The sequence below is a fragment of the Centrocercus urophasianus genome, unplaced genomic scaffold (genome assembly GCF_019232065.1).
Source record: "Centrocercus urophasianus isolate 14NV4802_14NV808 unplaced genomic scaffold, USGS_Curo_1.0 seq_14, whole genome shotgun sequence".
In the NCBI taxonomy this organism is placed as follows: Eukaryota; Metazoa; Chordata; class Aves; order Galliformes; family Phasianidae; genus Centrocercus; species Centrocercus urophasianus.
Window position 1 is genome coordinate 42798184 of NW_024884586.1, and position 21121 is coordinate 42819304.

The 21121-nt window shown below is 38.4% G+C and overlaps 1 protein-coding gene across 3 annotated transcripts in view; it reads left to right on the forward strand.

The window, feature by feature from the left end:
- TECPR2 (tectonin beta-propeller repeat containing 2) overlaps positions 1–21121 on the forward strand; it is a 37993-nt gene that overhangs the window by 7378 nt on the left and 9494 nt on the right. For all 3 annotated transcript variants that reach the window (XM_042813327.1, XM_042813328.1, XM_042813329.1), the window contains 11 exons: positions 609–741; positions 2087–2551; positions 3208–4193; positions 5477–5660; positions 7159–7332; positions 10705–10885; positions 12315–12456; positions 13265–13505; positions 14226–14315; positions 15132–15365; positions 18795–18943. In XM_042813327.1, coding sequence (XP_042669261.1) covers positions 609–741; positions 2087–2551; positions 3208–4193; positions 5477–5660; positions 7159–7332; positions 10705–10885; positions 12315–12456; positions 13265–13505; positions 14226–14315; positions 15132–15365; positions 18795–18943 — 2979 coding nt within the window. The remainder of the gene's footprint in view (positions 1–608; positions 742–2086; positions 2552–3207; positions 4194–5476; positions 5661–7158; positions 7333–10704; positions 10886–12314; positions 12457–13264; positions 13506–14225; positions 14316–15131; positions 15366–18794; positions 18944–21121) is intronic.

The window sequence follows — 21121 nt, forward strand, 5'->3', positions numbered from 1 at the left end:
GTAACAAAAATGTATTTAAAGCTTTCAGGCCAGATATTAACTTAGAAAAGCATATATAAATATAAAATGTAGTAGTTCATGCAAAAAGAAACTTTATGCCTAGAAGATATGCCTGGAACTATTTATTTCCTTTCTACAACTGTTGGTGTCAGCCAAAAAACTAGCATTAGATTTTATTTCCTATAAAAAAAGCTGCTATTTTGTCTTTTAAAAATGCATATGAAAATGAATGCAAGCTAATATCTTTTTGTATAAATGATATCAAACACGAGTAGTTTGGTTTTTTTTTTGCCACCGAATTATGTATTATTGAAGTAATTGATTGCTTCTAATTGAGACAGAAGTGATTAAACTCGTGGCATTAGAATGGAAATGAGTACAAAAATTGAGCTATGCCAGAGTTGCAACGTGCTTTCTTGTTTCTTTTTTATTTTCTTTTTGTTAACATCCTCTAACTGTCTGTGTCAGTTAAATTTCAGTGAACAATTTGTTAAGAGCCTAATCTTGTCCAAACAATGGATTGTATGATATGATGGATTGTATGATATGATATGTATTGTAACAATGGACTGTAGCCAATTATTTCTGTATTTGGTAACTCCTTATAGGCTTTGATTGGTGGATTGGAAGGATATGGTGATATTGTGTCTGTGTCCTGCACCAGCAATGAGATTTTTCTCTTGAAGGGAGATAGAGACATCATAAGAATTTCAAGCAGACCTGAAGGACTGTCATCACTAGGTTTGTACAACGTAGCAAACTTGAGTATGTGCCTTGTGGAACGTGATGTCTGTCATACCTTTGGGGTTGGTTTTATGTTGGTATGTATTTGCTTACTGGGAAAAAAAAAACAACCCAACCTACTAGTTTCTCTGGAATTGCTCTTTTTTTCTTTCTCCAGAAGACTGTATTTAGAGCTCTGATTTATCTGCTCGTCTGTCTCTATTGTCTTGAGAGTGAAGGCATTAAGAAATTAATTGTATTTTTTTGAGAGTTGATCAATATTTTCCTTACCAAGCATCTTTATTCTCAACAGTGTTTCTTGAGCAATCTGCTTTCACAATCTTGATTATCTACCTACTCAATTGTTTGGGTTGGCGATAATTGAGTGGGATGATTTTGTTCCACCTGTCATCACTTGTGTTCCAGAGGAAATATCAGCCTTCCCAGCAATGACTAAGAAAGAACTGGCAAAGCACCCAAAGAATATTCATGAAATCTCCAAAAATAATTTGAAGGCTTTCTTTTCTTATTTGGTGACATCCGAGCTCAGCATCTGTGTTCCTAGAACTCTGTAAAAAGGATTAGTAATATTTCCTTAATGATGATGCTGGCTGATTTCTCCTCATTAAAAAAAAAGTATATATATAAACACATTATCCAGCATGTTAGACTCACAGAAGGATTACTTATGTATTTAAAAATCTCTTGTCTCGGCTTTCTATTAGCAAAATGCTAGCAGATATGCTGTGAAGATCTGTTGGATGTTAGAGATGCTAGAGGACTTAGTTTGATCCTCATGCTTAGTGATAGCTTTGGTCATTTAAGTGGTTCAACACTCACAAAATTCTAGGGACCGTTTACTATTCTATTCTTAACTTCCAAGCATAGTTGGGAAGAGTCTTCTTGAAACATATTTTCTTCTTATTACCACAGTGATTTGATCTGGTCAATTTTCCTTGATCTTGGTGGATGTTTTCTGTTGTTTCTTGTTTGTTTGTTATCGTTGTTTAGGTTTATTTTGCTCAAGATACTGAATGTTTGAAAAAGTTGAAAATAGGTGATGGTACTTCAGTACATAACACGGTTAGGTCTTCCACTCTAAAGACCTGTAGCCATTCTCTTTGTGTAAACATAAAAGCAGAATTTTCTAATAAGGCTTTGATGGATTTGGACTTTGGAGGATTGATTTTACTAACATAACTTAATATAGATTTACTTGCATGAAATTTACACTGTACATGTATATGTAATTGAAATGTTGTGCATTTAGATGAAATACTTTTGGATGAAGCTTCCCTTCTCTGAGCACTCTCCAACCAAGTTGACACCCTAGTGTTTATACCTTTATTTTTCTTTTGGTCAGTTTCAGATGGGAGTTCAAAACTGCTGAATCCTTCAACAGATTCAAGTCCTCATTTGCTGACGCCGATACCAGTTGTTGCATCTGCATCATCCAGCCCTTCAGTGGAAACAGATAAAAAAATAGTTACTTCTCCCTCAGCTGTTGGTGATAAAAGAGACTCTTCAGTGAAAGATGATCTGGAAACTCCAGCAATATTGGAAAAAAGCTTTGATAGAGTGGGAGACTTGAGCAATGAAACAAGAAAAAGGGGCTGCTCTGTAGCAAGTGAATCAAGAAGCAGGAGCAGTTCAGTAAATTCTGTGGACAGTGGCTCTAGTTTTATGATATGTGCAGACCAATTTTCGGAAGCTCAGAGAGAATGTCAGCTTTCTTCACAACGGTTCAGTGCTATCAGCTCTGAAGACTTTGATCAGGAACTCATTGTAAAGCCAATTAAAGTGAAAAAGAAAAAGAAGAAGAAACAAGGTAAGCCTTGCAGAACTTTGCCTGCCTCTGGTCATTATTAGAAAATGTCACATCTGGTACATCTCACGCGAGTGCATTCTAGATGTGCTTTGTTTATCTTGCATTCTCATGTAAAATCTAAGATCTGACATATTTGGAATGGTTGTGGTGGGCCTTTTATCTTTTAGGACGAATGCCTGCTTTGAAATCAATACATTGATGATACCTTTCTTTTCAGATCTGTTTATTTTATTCCTTTTAAGTTTGTTTTGCTTTATGTAAACATGCTTAATATTGTAAGATATAGCTGTTGGTAATATACAGTAGGATTCTACTTCCAGTTTTGTTGGATTTGTGTAATACCTATTCATCCAAAAGTATTTGACACTATTTCTCAGCCATTCTTTTTTAGTTTATCGAGAGAGTGTAAACAGTTAAATATTCTGAGAGTTTTTTTATGTGGATGTTGTAATTTTAAAATGTTTTGTTATTCAGTTGTCTTTGATTTTGTGTGTATCATTTAGTGTTTAAGTAGAAAAACTAATCAGTATGCCAAAATGTAGATTTAATTCTATTCTTAGCACCAATAAAAATATTAATTAAATCTTACTAATATGACTCATGCCCTCCTCCTCTCTCCTTTTTTTTTTAAATTTTTTTATTTATTGTGAGAACAGACAGTGGAGCCAAGAGGAACCACATCTCCCTGGAAGGTGCACCCAATTATGAGCGTCAGCTTTCTGGTGACAGCCCGCATTCAGTGAACGCAGATTCATTTTCCATGACATCCAGCCTCATGAGTGGAAGCATTGATCATTTGAGTACTGGGTCTCCAGATCAGGAAAGCATGTTCAGCGTGGAGTCCAATACAGTCCTGCAGGAAGATAACGGGTCAGAAACATTTAGTGTCCTACAGTCTCCCGAGTCTGCAACTGTACTATCTAATGAAGAAAATGGAGATACAGTTGACTTACAGAAACTTCCCAACAGTGACAGTGGCATGGGTACATCCACAATTATAGATGCTTTGACATCTGTTTCTCCTCCCATCCTCACAGAAGACTTAACAAGCACTGTTGTCACTGAAAATAACCATTGTGTGTTTTCTGCAAGCAGTGAAGGCTGTCTTGGAAAGCTAGGCCAAGAAGAACAGGATTTTAGTACATTGTGTAAATTAAATGAAAATCTAGATAAAATGAAGCTGCAGGATGGTGAAAAATGTTTTGAACAGCCTGACCAAATGCTTTTGGAATGTAGCAGTGTACTTGGTGTTCAGACATCACCAACGCTGAATGAAAGTGATGAAACTGGTCGGGAAGACCAACAGCAGCATTCTCTAACAGACAGTGCTCTGTCAGTTCCTTCTGTTCACCACTTTGACATCTCTAAAGGTGTTGATTCAGAGCATAGTTCCATTTCTGGATGGAATTTTGAAAGTGTAATCAAAGCTAAATCTAGTACTAGCACTGCTGAGTGGATAACAAACACTCGTGAAAGTAAGGCAGAGGAGGAATTTGCCTCAAGTGATGAAGAGGATATTTATGGACATGGATTACCATATTCATCCTCAGAGACTAGTGTGCCTGAAGTTGGTGCTGAGCCTGGTTCCCAGGATACAGCCAGGATAAGCCTAGATGAAATGGTGCTGTCAAAATCTGATCAGGTATATGTTCTCAATTTAGTTAAAAATATTTTAAATCTCAACATTTTGAAGAAAGAAAAAAAAAAAAAGAGCACACTTGCATGTGATGACTATTCTTTATATCTTTAGGGAGGCAGTTTTCTTTTTGCTTAGTTCAACAAGTAAAACATAAAACCAAAGCAGCAATATGTGTCATGACTCTTATGAAATGTGATGTATCAGACTTCCGAATGGTGGATGAGTCCTTAGAAGCTGGAGAAGCTGTACTGTCTTCATAACCATTATTGTGATTTCCAGTTGGACAAAAAAGTTGTGTCACAAGCACATCCATTAAAGAGTGAGAAGCAGTCATGCTTAAAGGCTGCTCTTTGTTAGGCCTCCAGTAGTCCCAGTCCTGCAAGATAGTGCTCCAAACTTCCATTAACTTTGCTAGGAATTTAATGCTGGTTATCTTTCATGGATGGATCTGGCTAATGTTCATTTTGCCTGCAAATACTCAGAATGAGGATTTATCTTTCTTTGTGTCACAGACAGCAGTTAATGCTATTTTAAACGCTGGTGTGTTTCCTTCTCCTGTTACCCCTCTTTTCTTAATTGTTATTTTATGACTTAAAAATAGCCATAGAAGTAGGAATATTCTTATAGATTATGGAAGAGAAGTACAAAAATTAACTGTGAAGTCTGTAAAACGGAAAAAAAACAGACAAACAAACAAAAAAAAACCACAAGGAGTTTTAGCAGAGGTCTTAATTGTTCCGTGTGCTGAGATCGACCAAATACTTGTCAAGAAATGAGTTTTAAGTTGATAGCATCCTATTTAGTCATAGCTACAGCCCAAAGTACAGAAGCCTTTTTTTGCCTTTTTGAATTAATTTTGGGCTGTTATATTCTGAAATGTTTAGAAATGCTGTGTAGATGCTTACAATACGGGTCACATATGCAGATGACAGCATCAGCCTGCTCTGGTGGTTGGCAGCCCTGCACAAAGCAGGGGGGTTGAAACTAGATGATCATTGTGGTCCTTTTCAACCCAGGCCATTCTATAATTGTATGATTCTATGATCTAGTTTTCTTTTTGCTATAACTTTTGTTGTAGGATTTTTAGTTTGCAGTACATGGTATGTTAGAAAACAGTGATAAATGTAGTTTTGTTTTTACCCTAGGCACTTATTGATTAAGGTACATAAGAACTTTAAGTTTAGTGTTTTTTAAAATCAACAACATGGCAGCTGCTCGTGCTTATACAGCCATTTTCTTGTGCAGTTGAAAGACATCTGCCACTGTGCTGACTGTACAGTTCTTAGTTTGCAGAGAGCTGGATGGGATACTCTGGCCCTGGCTATGGCATCTTGAGCCTGGCCGTCTCAGAGAAGTATATTTGGTGCCTGGACTACAGAGGCAGCCTGTATTGCAGTGCACTTCCAGCTGCTGGGCTGCGGTGGCAGAAGTTTGAAGATGGAGTCCAGCAGGTGGCAGTTTCCCCTTCAGGTTGGTTGGCTTGTACTTCACTGTAACCTCATAAATACAGAACCTTAATAGAACTGTGCATTCCCTTTGCTTTTTAATGTTTTAATACTTAGCTGTTATTTGATTAGATGAGGAAAAACTCAAAGCATATGGTTGCATCTTCAGTACATCTGCATACCAGCTTAATTTAGCTGGTGGTCTTTGGTGATGAACTTGCATCATTTTTAGCTATTCAGATTACTTCAGGATTGGTATGCAAACAGAAGTTCCCTTGCTATTTTCTAAACTATAGACTTCCTGCTCTGCCATTACTCTTCCTCCTCTGTCATCTCTAAAAGCAAATCAGTCTTTGCTTTGTGTAGAAGATTTGCTGTCTGGTTTAAGAAGAAAGGTTTTTTTCTTTGAACCTGTAGTTGGCTTTTGTTCTAGGAAAAAAAAATACAGGAATGGCTGTATTAGGTGAGAGTATAGATTCATCCAGCTCAGTATCATGTCTTTGAAACTGGACAAAGGCAGATGCCTGCAGGAAAGAAATAGGGCCAGCATGTCTGACATTTGCCCTCAGTAGTTTTAGATTGCAGTTGGTGGTGGCCTAACCATTTCTGTCAATCTGTTATCCCCTCAGTTCCAGGAACTTGCCCAGTGTTGAGCCCATGTGGATTTCTAGTATTCACAATTTTGGAATTGGATATATTTACATGAGCGTATTAACACAAGAGTCAAAATGGAATCAAATCCTGCTTTCAGGAATTATTCAAAGAAAGTTAATATAATATATTACTCTGGTATGAACCAGCATGGATGCTAAGCAGTAGTTAAATTTGGAATTTCATTTGCTTTTCTTTTTCTAATTGAAGAAAGCACCTAAGATGGATTCGTGCAGTTGTGTTTTTGAGTTTTGTCTACTTGTGATATGCTGAGAAGTAGACAGGTGATAGCACTGCCCACTGGTGTATGGCATGGTGCAGCCTGTTCAGGTCTTTGTCACCGATCCAACAAAGTTACAATTTGGGTTGCTAAAACTATTAGTATTTGTGAAAAGTGGGAGGAGTACAATTATCCCCTCTTGATATGCTTTTTTAGAAATCAGGAAGTACAGTTTTTGTGAAAGGATTTGTTGCAGACATTATCAGTGTCTCTGTAGATGTGCCAAGGATATACTACCTAGTGGGGAGACAGGCTGTAAGCTTAATCTTTTAATAGTGGGCTCATTTTATCCTGATGTGAAGTTTTGGTTGTTAGTTTTCAGTGTATATAACTAAGAAGTGATTTTCATTTAAACACTTAAAAATCACGTGGAATCTATAATGATAAATGCATTTCAGGAATTTCTAGAGAAGTTGGCTACTGGTTCTGCTCTTGCCTTTAAAAAGAAATTGCATGGGTTTATAAATCTTGCATTTTAGTTTAGCAGTTGTTTTTCCTATGCGTCAGTTAAGGTGTGGGTGGGACAAGTCAGCATCTCTGTTGTGGTAATTGTTTAGTGATTTTGTGTTCTCTCTATTTATTTCTCATACAGGGGCTCTTCTCTGGAAGATTGAACAGAAGACTAATAAAGCATTTGCTTGTGGAAAAGTGACTATAAAAGGAAAACGGCACTGGTACGAGGCTTTACCTCAGGCTGTATTTGTAGCTTTAAGTGATGACACTGCCTGGATTATCAGAACAAATGGAGATCTGTATCTACAAACAGGTACTTTTTGATTTTTGCAGGCTAAAATTCTAGTGCTCAAGTCTATTAAACAATTGCAATTGGTTTTAAACTTTTATTCGCAGTCAAAACATAGAAACAAACACCTTTTCATCTTAAGAAGTCTTTAGAAACAGTTGTGAGATTTTATGTGGGGCTGCTGAGTAAACCAATTCATCTCCACTTGTTCTTTTTGTTAAGCGGAGTACATGTGATATGGAGGATTTGTAAAAAAGAGACATGGGGTGGATACAGATAAATGAAAAAAGGATTGCAGAAAATATTGAAATAGTTTTCTTGCCTTGAAGATGGCATGGTGCACTAAAACAAGTGATCCTCGAGTGGGTTTTGTTTGCTTGCTTGAAGGGTTTTAATGCGGTTTTAAGTAGGAATTTGAGATGAAATTAGATAGTGTATGGATGTTGACAAGAAATTCAAGTGTAGGGGAGACAGTGCGAGTGAAAGCAGAAGCTGTTTGTTTTGAAAACAGTAATCTGTTGGAGATAAAATACACCAGTTGATAATGAAAGGAAGGTAGTGTGCGATGGAAGACCATGAATGGATTCAGAAGTGTTGAGAAATGGTCCGTGGAGGAATGGAAGGGGCTAGGGAGCAGCTGTCTAGAGCTGCTTTGTCACTGGCTATGAATGAGGAAGGATCAGATAGTGGTAGTGCAGTAGGAGCTTTGAAGCGATGGCCTTAGATTTATCTGCTTCAACACAAAGAGGAGAAAACATTTGGAAGATGTTCTGCAGAGAGCATTCAGGCTAGATACATGCAGCTAAAGGAAAGTCCATTTCTAGGATGAAGTTTGGGCAAGGGGAATTTGCACAGAGAAGTGAGCTGATAGAGAAAAATCACAAACAGTGTGCTGAAGGAATTGTTGTACAAGTAAGAGGACGATGAGTAAAGGAAAAACCAATAAAATATATTAATATAGGATAATATTTCTAAGTAGCTGTCAAAATTCTTATCTTCCATTTAGCTTTTGTTTTCTAATTTCTCTTGTAGATTTACTTGCTGTAGTGTAATACTGAAATTCTTTTTGATCAAGAAAATTGGATAGCGTTATTTCAAATACATTCTGCTCTTAAATTATTTTCTTTTAGTGTGCTTGGTAGTTAGAGGGAAGTCAAGTGGCCTGCCCAAGGTCACATGTATACTGCCAATAGGCATGGCTAACAGTGATAGAGAGTGAACTCGATGCCAGTCATACAGGGCTCTGTAGGGGTTTTAATCAATATTTTGCTTCCCTGTGAGAGATTGGTTTGATTAAATCAGCTTGCATTCTGCTATTCTTGGGCTTCTAAATTTATCATTGCCAAAAATAAATTCTCAGTATATGTCTTGTTAATGTGAGGCAACTAGTGATGATAGTTGCTTCTTTAGGATCTTTTCATTCCCCGCACTCTAATGGATGTTTGGAATTTAGCAATTGTCTTGTTATTCTAAAATATCATACAGTTATGAGTCTATTCCTTCTTCATAGAATTGTAGAATGATTTCAGTTGGAAGAGACCTTTAAGATCATCTAGTTCCAGTCCCCCCTGCTATTTGCAGGGACACCTCCTTCTAGACCACATTGCTCAGCACCCCATCTAGCCTTGGCCTTAAAAGTTTCTAGGAGAGGGCAGCCAGAGCCTCGCTGGACAACTGGTATCTCACCACCCTCACAGTAAAAATTTCTTCCTGAAATCTAGTCTAAATCTACCTTTTTCCAGTTTAAAGCCATTTCCTCTTGTCCTGTCACTACATGTTCTTATAAAAAGTCTCTCCCCAGCTTTCCTTTAGACCCTCTTCAGGTACTGGAAGGCCACTATAAGGTCCCCCCGGATCCTCCTCTTCGCTAAAGAGCCCCAGCTCTCTCAGCCCCTCCCTATAAGAGGAGGTGCTCCGACCTTCTGATCATCTTTGTGTTCTTCCTATGGACCTTTTCCAACAGCTCCATGTCCTTCTTGTGTCCGGGGCCCCAGACCTGGATGCAGTACTCCAGATGGGGCCTCACAAAGGTAGAGTAGAGAGGGACAATCACCTCCCTGTCCCTTCTGGCCATCCCTCTTCTGATGGAGCCCAGGATACCATTTGCTTTCTGAGTTCACATAAGTGCACATTATCAGCTCATGTTGAGTCTTTCATCAACCAACACTCCCAAATCCTTCTGCTCAGGGTTGCTCTCAAGCAGTTCTCTGCCAGCCTGCATTTATGCTTGGGATAGCCACAGTTGCAGGACCTTGCACGTGGCCTTGTTGAACTTCATGAGAACTTCATGGGCCCACCTCTCGAGCCTGTCCAGGTCCCTCTGGATGGCATCGCTTTCCTTCAGCATGTCACCTGCACCCCTCAGCTTGGTGTCATCTGCAAAACTGCTGAGGGTGCACTTAGTCTCACTGTCCATGTTGCCTACAAAGATGTTAAATAACATTGGTTCCAGCACTGATCCCTGAGGAATATCACTCATCAGTTGTCTTCACTTAGACATTGAGCCACTGACCAAACTCTCTGAGCGTGACCATCCAGCCAATTCCTCATCGAGTGAATGGATCAAATGCTTTGCATGAGTCCATGTAGAGTATATCAATTGCTCTTTATCCACTGATGCTGTAACTCCATCATAAAAGGCCACCAAGTTTGTCAGGCACAATTTGCTCTTGGTGAATCCACATTGGTTGCCGCCAATCACCTCATCTTTGTTTTCCATGTGCCTTAGTAGGGCCTCTAGGAGGGTCTGTTCTATGATCTGCTTTTTGAGTTAGAAGCATGAGAAGACTAAGCAAGAGCTTGATCTGCTAGGCTGTTTCATGTAGGTGTGTAAATCTGTCCTCAGTGTAATTGTAAAAAAGAAGCGCGTTCCTCCAGGTTATAGGTTTAAAGATGCAAACTGCCTGTAATCTACCAGCACCTCTCTCCTTTCAGTGCTTCTTGCTGTGCTAGGCTCTTCTGAAATTGTTCAGCTGCCTCTATGCAGATCAGGTTGTTTCTTCTTGGCACGTTTGGGGCAAAAAACTCTTGTGGTGTTGTCTTCAGTGCTTCTCTGAAGTCTTAACACATTTCGTAAATGGAAATTCCTGATACTGACACTAGAGGGAGAAAAGGAACAGAAATGGTGGCGCAGGACTCATAGGCTCTGCAAGATGTTGAAGGATGCACAATGTTTTATTTCTTTAAATAGAAATCCAGCGATATTAGAGGAAGTGATTAATAGTTGATTAAAAGAGCGGACTATCAAGACAACAGTGATCAAATGAGAGGTGTTAACATCAGAGATATTTCCCCCAGCTTTTTCTTTTTTTTTTCTTTTCCCTGTTGGTAGCATTTTCTCTTTCAGTTGCAAAAAAGTCCAAGTTTGTAAAGCAATCCTCCTTTTCTGATTTCTAGGCCTGAGTGTGGATCGTCCTTGTGCCAGAGCAGTAAAGGTTGATTGCCCTTATCCACTGTCGCAGGTTACATCCAGAAATAATGTTGTGTGGGCATTGAGTGAGCAGCGGGCCCTGCTCTACCGGGAGGGAGTCCGCAGCTTTTGTCCTGAAGGAGAGCAGTGGAAGAGCGATATTGTCAGGTAACGGTGCTGCAGCAGGCCAGCTTCGTAACCAGAATGAAACCAGTTGTGAAAACACGGAAGTGTTAGAACTCCTTGATGTTTGCAAACTTGTTATCTGAACCTGGCTGTGGGTAGCATGTGGGTATTATATGTCTGTATATATGCACACGTATCTCCTTTCAGTCTTTGTGGAGATGTATCCAGTGTTTTTCTGTCTGATGAATGGCTTTTATGCAGCGAAAGAAACCACTGTAAACAGAAGTAATAATTCAGTTAAAAGAAATTTTAGGAAAGTGAGAACAATGCTTAAAAGACTCCTAATAATGTGTGATAACATGTCTTCTTTGATGGAATACTTTCTTTAATCTATGCTCTAATGGCTTTAATGTACTTTTTAATGTACTGAGCTATTTTTTTCAGAGACTGAATCTTAGCATTGTCTTGCCCACAGCTTTTCTACTTTCCAGTCACAAATTTTTTACAGACACTCTGGGTAATTGTTATTTTGCTTCCTAGTTGGTCCTGTGTTCAGAGTAGGTAGTTTGTGATAAATTTAAAAGCTCCAAGTGTTTACTGCTGGCTTTGAGAATCAGGAATACAGTCTCTTGTAACATCAGCATGAAGCAAGTATAGAAAGAAATTCCAGTTCTTGCAGTCATATGACTTTATTTCCTCCTGAATAACCTGTTGTGAAGTTCCAACTTGTTACCTCCCAATCTGGTACTTGACTCTTCTTGAAGAGACTAAAGATACATTCAGTGTCCTGTTCAAATCTGAAATTTGCATATCATTTAGTCAGTTTACTTAAAGAAGATGTTTGCTTGGCCTACAACTTACGTATGCTTAATGTTCTTCTTTTTCATAATAAAATAGCAGAAAGAAATCCATATTTGTTTTTAAGTTTTCGAGAAAATTTCTCAGAAAGAGATGGCATTGTTGCCTACTTGTTAAATGCCTGATAAGATCATCTGATACCATTGACCTTCTGAACTTAAAGATGATTTATTTTGCAGGAAACTTGCAGTCCAACTCAGTATTTATCTCTGCTTTGTAGTTAGGTTCAGTTTTCTATTTATGATACCTGAACTGCTAATATTGATCTGTGAGTAGGGTGAGGAAATTGAAGGAGATATATTCATGGAGCTGCTTTACCAAAAACTTAAGCTGTTTTTTTTAATTAACTACTGAACAATTTAGTTTTTGTCTTATTGTTATGTTTTGGAGTTTCAATCTTTAAAGATCTTTAAAGGAGTTGTATTTTGTTGTTGAATGGTTTTTACTTGTGATCATTCAAATTTATTAGTTTGCGTGACAATAGCTGAAAGTTTGAAATCAAATGTATTTTTGAGCTTTTACAGTTTGAACTGCTGTTAGCAGCTTCCTGAAAACACCACAGGCCTAAATTTGAAGCGGAGTTTTTAAATTTTATTCTGATTTGCATTTCCAGTGAAATGCAAGCTTTGGAACCAGTGTGTATAACCCTTGGAGATCAACAGACACTGTGGGCTTTGGATATCCATGGAAATCTGTGGTTCAGAACTGGTATAGTTTCAAAGAAACCCCAAGGAGATGACAACCATTGGTGGCAAGTAGGCATTTATTTATTTACTTCATTTTTTAATTTTGCTTTCAGTTTAATCTTCTGCCCAGGGTTTGTTTTCTCACAAGTTTCTAAGCATAAAATGTAATGAATTGCACAATAAATAAAAGTATTCTTTATTCACTGTATTAAAGCTTCAGGATGACTGTGGCTGAAATCCCTTTTCATGTTACAGAAAAGAGGAAAACAAGTATTCCATGGTCATCCAGAGCAGCATCATGGTAGCTTTCAAGAATACAAGAAGTGGTCTGCCAAGTTGTATCAGTGCTACATGTAGCTTGACACCTTAGCTTAGACTGCTTTTCTTCTTGTGCTCTCAAGCATTTCTTTCCTTTCTGGGAGTACCCAGACATTATCATCCTAATTGACCGTGATAAAACTTATGCAATTGATCATTTAGACCTCTTCCTACCTGGTTTTTGCCATGTGACTTAAATTGCTATGCTGTGCAGGTTTCTCTCTTTCTTTTGGTGAACTGGAATTCCACCTCTTAATTTGTGAGGTTTAGTTGGAGAGAGATGATGTTCAGTCATCTCAAAATGTAGGACTTTGTTAAAGTGCAGATTTTAAAGTAGATTGTTAGGTAGGAGGGGCTTGTGGTTTATTATCAAGACTTGCTTAATCAGAGTGTACCATATATTTCTTTCTCTTCCAACACTTAGAAGTCTTCTAATCTTGTGATAGATTTCCTGTACAGAAAACAAACTCAAATAAATGGAATATTTGATAATTTAGTGGAATATTCTGTCTTTCACCCCAAAGCTTAGTTAGTCATCAGTAACATTTTTCTTTTCCAGGTAAGCATCACTGATTATGTAGTGTTTGACCAGTGCAGCCTGTTCCAGACAATTATCCAGGCCACACATTCAGTGGCAACAGCAGCTCAGGCACCTGTGGAGAAAGTGGCTGACAAACTTCGAATGGCGTTTTGGTCACAGCAGCTTCAGTGTCAACCCAGCCTCCTTGGAGTTAATGGCAGCGGAGTCTGGATCTCTTCAGGCAAAAATGAATTCCATGTGGCAAAGGGAAACCTAATAGGTTAGTGTGATTTGAGTCTAATGTTTCCAAATTAAAAAAAATAAACAGGAGAAAGTAACTAAACTACAGTTCGATCACCACAGGAGTAATCCGTGGGGAGTCAGGGCAGCTTCAACAAAGCAACTCCATGTTTGAAAACCGTATCTTTAGCAAACAGTCTGAATGCTTTCCCATCCAAAGGGAAATGTTTTTCATGACAAATTCATTGTACACAAATGGACTGTACACAAGTTACTCTTGTTAGTACTTGTGTTTGTCTCTACTCTTGGGTGCGAAGGCAGTCTTACGCTACTGTTCCTGTTATATGTAGGCATAATGGATCACAGTTCAGGATCAGTGTGACTACACAGAACAGCCCTGTTATGGTATTACAGCAATAATGGAGCAATACTTTATTTTTCCAGATATATTTCCCCAAATAGAACTTTCTTTTAGTACATTTTTAAAGTAGATAAACATTAAGGACAGGCATGTACTACTGTCTATTTAAACTCATCATCCATTTGGTCTCCTGTTGAAGACCATCGATTTTTTTTCTCTTCTCTTCTCCTGAATCCAAATCCTGTGTGAACGCACCATAAGCAATATGCATGTGTTGAGGCAATTTTCTTTCCAAAAAACAGCTACTGAAAGATTGGTGCAGAAAATTGTGTCTAGGTGATATTTGAATTGTAACAGAAAATTGACTTTCATACTAATGACGCTGTTCTTTCCTTTCAGGCACTTACTGGAATAATATTGTGCCTCGTGGTACTGCTTCAGCCACAAAATGGGTTTTTGTGTTGGCTTCCCCAGCTTCATCTAAAGAAGGTTAGTGAATCAACAGTGTGGGCCTGTAAGGCCTAATTTTAATTAGAGTGGAATTGATAGTGTAAGTAATCAAATACATTGAGTTACCTCAGGTTTTGGTTGCCTTTTTTTTGTATACAGGGGTTTAAAATGTTTGAAGTAAGATGGGAATGATCTGAAAAACTAGTGGACATGAAGTTATATCATTCTGACTTTGGTGCAGTGACATCCAATAGAGAATAAGTAGTCCTTTAGGAACAGGAGCTTTGTAGCTTGCTGCAGCATGCATTGCCAGAATCTGTGGTATGAAATCCTGGAACATGCTTTGCTGCAGTGCCTGTGCTAACCAACTACTTTTCCTGTCAGTGCAGTTGTTGCAGCAGAGCTTGACATTTTATTGGTAAAACTGTGCTGCTGACATGAAAGAATTCTGCTGTTGGGTAATGCAGTTGCTAACAATTGCAGCTGAATACACTAACTTTATTGGCAAACGTGTATAATATAGAACTGGGAAGGTATGCTGGCTTTTCAAAAGCAATTACCAAGAAAGCAAGTAAAAAAAAGAAGGGAAAACAGTGCACTCTTATGTGTGCCTTCTCCATTTTAGTTTTTTCATGTGAGAAGGTTTTTCAAGTGAGATCATTTGCAACTTACTTGATGTAAGGGGGGAGTATTTCAGTGCCTAAATAAGCACTTAGGATGCTTATTTGTACTTGGAAGTCTTAGATTAAGATCTTTATTTCTGTCTTCAAATGTACAGATCATTTTCAGAGGAAGAATTAACTTTCTCAGAGTAGATTAGGAATGATTTTAATAACAGAAATCTCCTTACCATAGGAAGCTTTTTGTGGCTGTGCCAAAGCAACAAGGATCTGTTTTGTGTCAGTGATCAGAGTCCTCAGTTTCGTCCTTCTACGGTGCAGCTGCCACCAGAGACTGAAATGGTGCACTATTCTGCCTGCCAGGATGCCATTTGGGGTTTGGACAGTCTTGGGCAGATATTTATCAGAACTCTTTCGTCCAGCTGTCCAACAGGGATGCACTGGACAAAACTGGATCTCTCACAACTAGGTATGGCATTTTTATTGAGTAGGCTATCTATTAACTCTAATAAGACAGTGTTTTCTTTCAGGTATGTCTTTGTTTTCTTGATCTGGAATATTACATTTACTGGATTAAACAGTACTTTACCATAAAGTATTGCTTTGCAGCAGAGGGCCAAAGAACATGATAACCGATCTGTGAATGCTTTCAAACAATGATTTCTGTTTGCAGGATACTTTTTATGCCTTTGTGCTACTTACCATTTTAAAGTTTGAGACCATTCAGCCTGACACCATGCTGTGCAGATATACCAGCAGCTTTAAATATTTCTTGTGCTATAAGCAGGGTACCCATAATCACATGGCCCTGGGCAGTTCCCTACTGAAGGCCCTGCGTTTTGTGGGTAAATGCGTTCTTAACACTGACCAGAGCTTCATTGGGATCTTGGTAAAGAAAAACTGTGCTGTAAGAATTGCATCATTCGTAGATGATACAGCTGATGACACTCTTATGTTTGAGTTGATAGTGATCTCATGATTCAGCATAACGTTGAGAATGTGCTACTGGTTAACTGCCCTTTTTATTTGGTTAGGAACAGGAGCAAGGTTGTCTGACTACATTTTGATCGTTAAAATATCCTCACTGTTTGGCTCTTTGCATCAGAGTTAAGAGTAGTTCTGGCCACTTGCCAGCTTCACCAGTTGTATTCTAATTGGATTTATTTCTTTGATAATTCGATTGTTAGAATACTCTCTTCTCTTTCTGATAACCTGCATTCCTATTTCAAGAGAATGTAAAAGAAGGGGAGACTCTGTGCTAGAATAAATTTAAGCTGTTTTGTATTTTTTCCATTTTTAATTGCAGTATTCATGATTGTCCCAATAAGCAATTTTATCACTTGTATACTTCACCTGAAACTTTTCTAATAACATCTTTTAAAAAGAATTTATCTACCAGTCATAAAACATATTCTCCAGACCTGATAAATGGGTTCCAAATCACTGATTTTACCATAATTTAAGCAATATCTGACACCTTTTGTCTTTACTGACCTACAGGGTAGGTTTGTCTGTACCGTCCTTCTCATCTTGCTCAGTAGAGATTAGAATTTTCCTCAAGATGCCATTGCTTTCCAGCAGTTTAGATAATAGCTGCAAAACTGAAGTAATAGCTCCTTGATGTTGTTTGCAAATCTCAAAACATTGGTAAAGGCAGTCAGTGCTAGCAGACTGTAATACCTGGTGTACTGACTTCAGCAGTTCTGGGGTTCAGCCATCACATTCAGCTGTTCCTGATAGCTTTGTGGCACACTCTGGTGAGACTGCGGAAATCTGGGGCCAGGAAATAATTCAGACATTTTGCCTAACTTGGTACTGTGGGTTAATTAGTAAGTATGAAGAAAATTTCCTGCTTTTTTTCCAGTTAATTGCATCTGGTAGGTCACTGCTGCATAGCCACTGTTGTAATCTCAGACTTGTATTGCACTAATGGGACTGAAGAAATCCAGAGAATTATTGCTACTTATATATAGTTCAAATGTGTGTCTGTTCTCACTCCTGAAATGTTAGGACTGTAAATTGAGAAAAGCAGAGCAAGTTGCTGTAAAGTGAAATTCAGAATTCTCTGTGGAAATGATCGTGTTGCCATCAGTTACATGTAAATATTAGTATTCTGTTGGTAGTACCTTCCTCTTGCCTATATGCTATGTACTGGGAGTACTATCTAGTAAATTGATTAGGGCTCCTCTGTCAAGGTTTCTAAGCACAGTAGAGTGACCTTTAGGCCTTAATTATAAAAAATGTCTCTGAATTGCACTACTTTTTCCTAAACAGTGGTTGAATGTGGTTAGCACGACCTTCTCCTAATGTAAAAGCAGTAAGTGGGAAGAGAGAGAAACCCCAAAACATTTACATAAGGACTGCATTTTTGAATATCAAATTGTACTGTAGACGTAAATAAATCAGCTATGCCGAGTAGGTGATATGTGATTCCATGTCTGAGGGCTTGTTTGGATCAGAACACTTCAACAGCTGAGACATCATGTGGCAAAGCCATTACTAGCAGTTGTACTTTGTTCCAAGGAATCATAACGTTTTAAATAAAAGCTGGACTTTGTTGCTGAGTGTGAAGCCTCTGCCTGCAGCAGGAAGTTGTGCTGAACGTTCTTACCCAAAGCAGTTGAAGTTTGTCTGTATGGTTTTGTATGATATGCCATTCCCCAATAGGAAGATGGACGATGAAAGGGAGTTCTAGGGTGAGATAATTCAAATTCCATTGATTCAGAAAGTTAAGTAATTTTGGTTGATGCTGAGATATTTAGAATTTCAGTTGACTAAAGGATAGAAGCTGTGTAGTCCTGTTTGTTGCCTGTTCCTTGCCCCAGCAAGCCTTCCTGAATATTGCCTTCTGCATGAATAAGTCTTTAAACTCCTTCTTATGGGATAGAATCGAACCCTCTCCTTGAGTGATGTACTTTACAGGGTTTTGTTCCCAGATTCACATCGCAAAATAGAAAACTGTTACCAAGAATGGGATACCCCAAGAGGTGCTGGCATGTTCAATCAACCAGCAAGGCCTATTTTTAGTCTTTAGTTTGGAGTGCGACCAGAGCATTCCTTCTGTGGTGTATCTGCACTGGTTGAGTCTCTCTTTCTGTAGAACATGTTTTCCATTACTTAGCATTGTGTTGTCCCAGTGCTGGAAGGCAAAATAAAGAAAACAAATAAATAAATGAAGTGTTACATATATTACATCACATGGCTATTCTGAAATGAACGTGAAAGAGTTCCAGCTGGCTCTTAGCTAGCAGTTCTGTCTTTACCAACTTTTAGTAACAAGACTGATGGGTGTGATTTGTTTATGAAGAAATAATAATAATAATTCCAAAACTTACTTATTTGGGAACTTTGTCTTCATTGTGTTTGACTTGCACAGAGTTAAAATACTGGTGTGCTTCTGACATAGATGTAATAAATAACAGATATGTACATGGAATATAAACCCACTTGAAAACCAGCTCCTTTATTTAGAAATGTGACACTGGAATGTTAACACAGAGATGTACGATCCATGTGCTCTTGTATTTTTTAAAGTACTGGTAGCATTAGGAATGTTCATTGCTGAATGTATGGCTGAACACTGTGAAAAATACATAGGCATGGCCAGATACAGAGAGAAGTTCACATTAGGTCATGTGAAAGTTTGTCTAGACACTGATAACATTTGTTACAGAACTTTTCCTCTGCTTGAATTCGATTATTTTAATAGCATACTCACAGTGTGCTTTAGAGGTGGCAGTATCCTGTGACTATAGATATTTATTTTTAAATTTAAGAGAAAAATACCTCACGTGTAGTACCGCTTGGTTTTCATCATTGTATGCAGTAATGAAAGTGCGCATTATTAACCGAATGTGAAATTAAAACGCCAGGTTGCTAACAGCCTTTTTATTGTTAGGAGCTGTGAAGCTGATCAGCCTGGCCTGTGGAAATCAGCACGTTTGGGCGTGTGACACCAGTGGCGGTGTTTATTTCCGTGTAGGAACCCAACCTCTTAACCCGAGCTTGATGCTTCCTGCATGGATAATGATTGAGCCGCCTATACAGGTAAAATGTTGATTTGAATTCTTTATAACACAGTGCTGTAGCCCTATGCCTTTGAAAAAGGAATAAGTTAACACTTAAGGAAAACAATAGGGCCAGATTTTAATGGTATGTCTTAAACCTTTGCCTCACATGTTCAGTTTCAACATTTACTTATCTTCACAAGAGAGAACCAACCCTGCAGTCGAAGAGTCAGTACAACGTACTCTGAATGTGCTGCCTTATTACAAATGCATCTAAGCCTTACAAGTCACTTTTTTCCGAAAGTGGAAACTTTTTTTCTTAGCCAAAAATTTCTCTAATAGTAATGCAGCAGCTTTGTAGGCATGTAGGAAAATGCAACCTTGAAGTGTGTATGGAATACCTTCTTGTTTGCTAGGCAAGAGGCTGGACTAGAAAGCAGCATTAAGCAGAGGGTGTGGGAAGGCTTTGCTCATGGCATAGTGCCTCCTGCCTCATCCTTTATTCTCACCCTTGTGAGTCTGGGATGCTTGCCAGGGTGCAGTGCCTGGATCCAGGGACTTTTCTTATCACCCAGTGGTTAGAACTGTTCAGTTCAACTGCATTTCTTTTCCTCCCTTGTTCTCAGAGCATGCAAGTAAGGGATCCTTTCTACCTGCCAACTGGGAGGATCAGGGTGGAAAAAAGCCTTCTAAAGTATCCTAGGACCATATTTTCTGAATACAGAGTGGACAAAATAATTTTCTCCAGTGTCTGTTTTCTTGTTTAATCTCTTCTTAAACCTCAGTGCTGCTCAAATGCTCAGGAAGTCAAGCTGTGAAATGGTTGTAATTCTGTATCATGGTTTGGGACTGCTGTAAGAGAGTTGACCTCTGAGTACCAATTTCATTCTTTGCTCCTTGGCACAAAATCAGTTGAGCTGTCTGCTGATCTAGGAGCACTAGACTTGTTTGCACATTTGATTTACATTCTGTAGTGTTACAGAATTTCTTCTGAAGATTTTGAAATATGTGGTACTTTTAAAAGATCACACTAAGACATAAAAGTAAGTCTCTGGCAGTGTAGTTGCAGTAGTTTTGTGTGTGTGTGTTTTGTTTGGTTTTTTTAACACCATTCTCTTTGGCTGCTAGGAGATAAGCAAAAGTAAGTTACTTCTGTCAATCTTGGGTTATAGCAGCAAAGAGGGGCCAGGACATGAAACTGCAGCTTTGCACCTCATCAGCACAGCACTGGTTAGGCTAGTTCTGTGTTGGGGATGTGTCAATCAAGCCTAGAGAAATTATATCTTGTTTTGCAGAATAACAGAACAGGCTGATAAGTATTAAATGACTTAAGTGATACAACAAGGGATAGATTTAACTGCTGGAGAATGGATGTTTGTTGTTTGCTTGTTAAGAGGGTGCAGGGCAGCAGGAAGTGGAGGCTAAGAATAATACTCTTAAAAGGGGGTGGAACATATTCCACTTAATTGAGCTGCAGAGAGGCAGAGATATAAATTTGTGCAGTATCTTCTTAGCAGAGATTTGTTTATCCAGGAAAATAACATGAAACCTTAAAACAGTGACACTATTTTGTCTGTACTGACTGCATTCTCTAATCTGTAGAAATTGGTTAAACTGCTCAATGCAAAGGTGTTTGCAAGAAGGTGGGATTTGCTTTGGCTTTAGCAGTGATTTCCTTATGGAGAAAGTCTTTAATTGGAAAAGGTTGAAAATCAGGTTACTTCTTTCAGCTTGCTGAGGAAGACGGGCAGTCGTTTTGGATGTTGCCTTCCAAAATGATAACCTTCTGCCACCTGGAGCACTGTCATTCTCTTTTTGTTATCATGCCAATTCCTGACATTGCAACCTCTAATGAGTCAATATAAAAGGGCAAATATTCAAACATTGCTTGCAGAGATGAAAACTTGTGGATTACATGCTTGTTTTGAGACAATTCCAGCACATAGAAACAAATCATTAAAGTACTGAGGGAGCAACCATCCATGCTTTTGCAAAGGTTAAATGCAAAATAAGAGAACGTGAACTTGAAAATTATCTCCAAATCCTAGCTCAGTGTTTGGATAACATATACAACAAATGACTGAGAAGTGGACTGTTCAGTGAAGAATATTTGCTTCTTAGTAGCTGCTATCTGTTCCTTAATTGACTTTGACATAATTCATGCTGCATCACTTTATCTTCACAACAGCAGAAGGATTGTAAGAAGTATTTGTGAGCG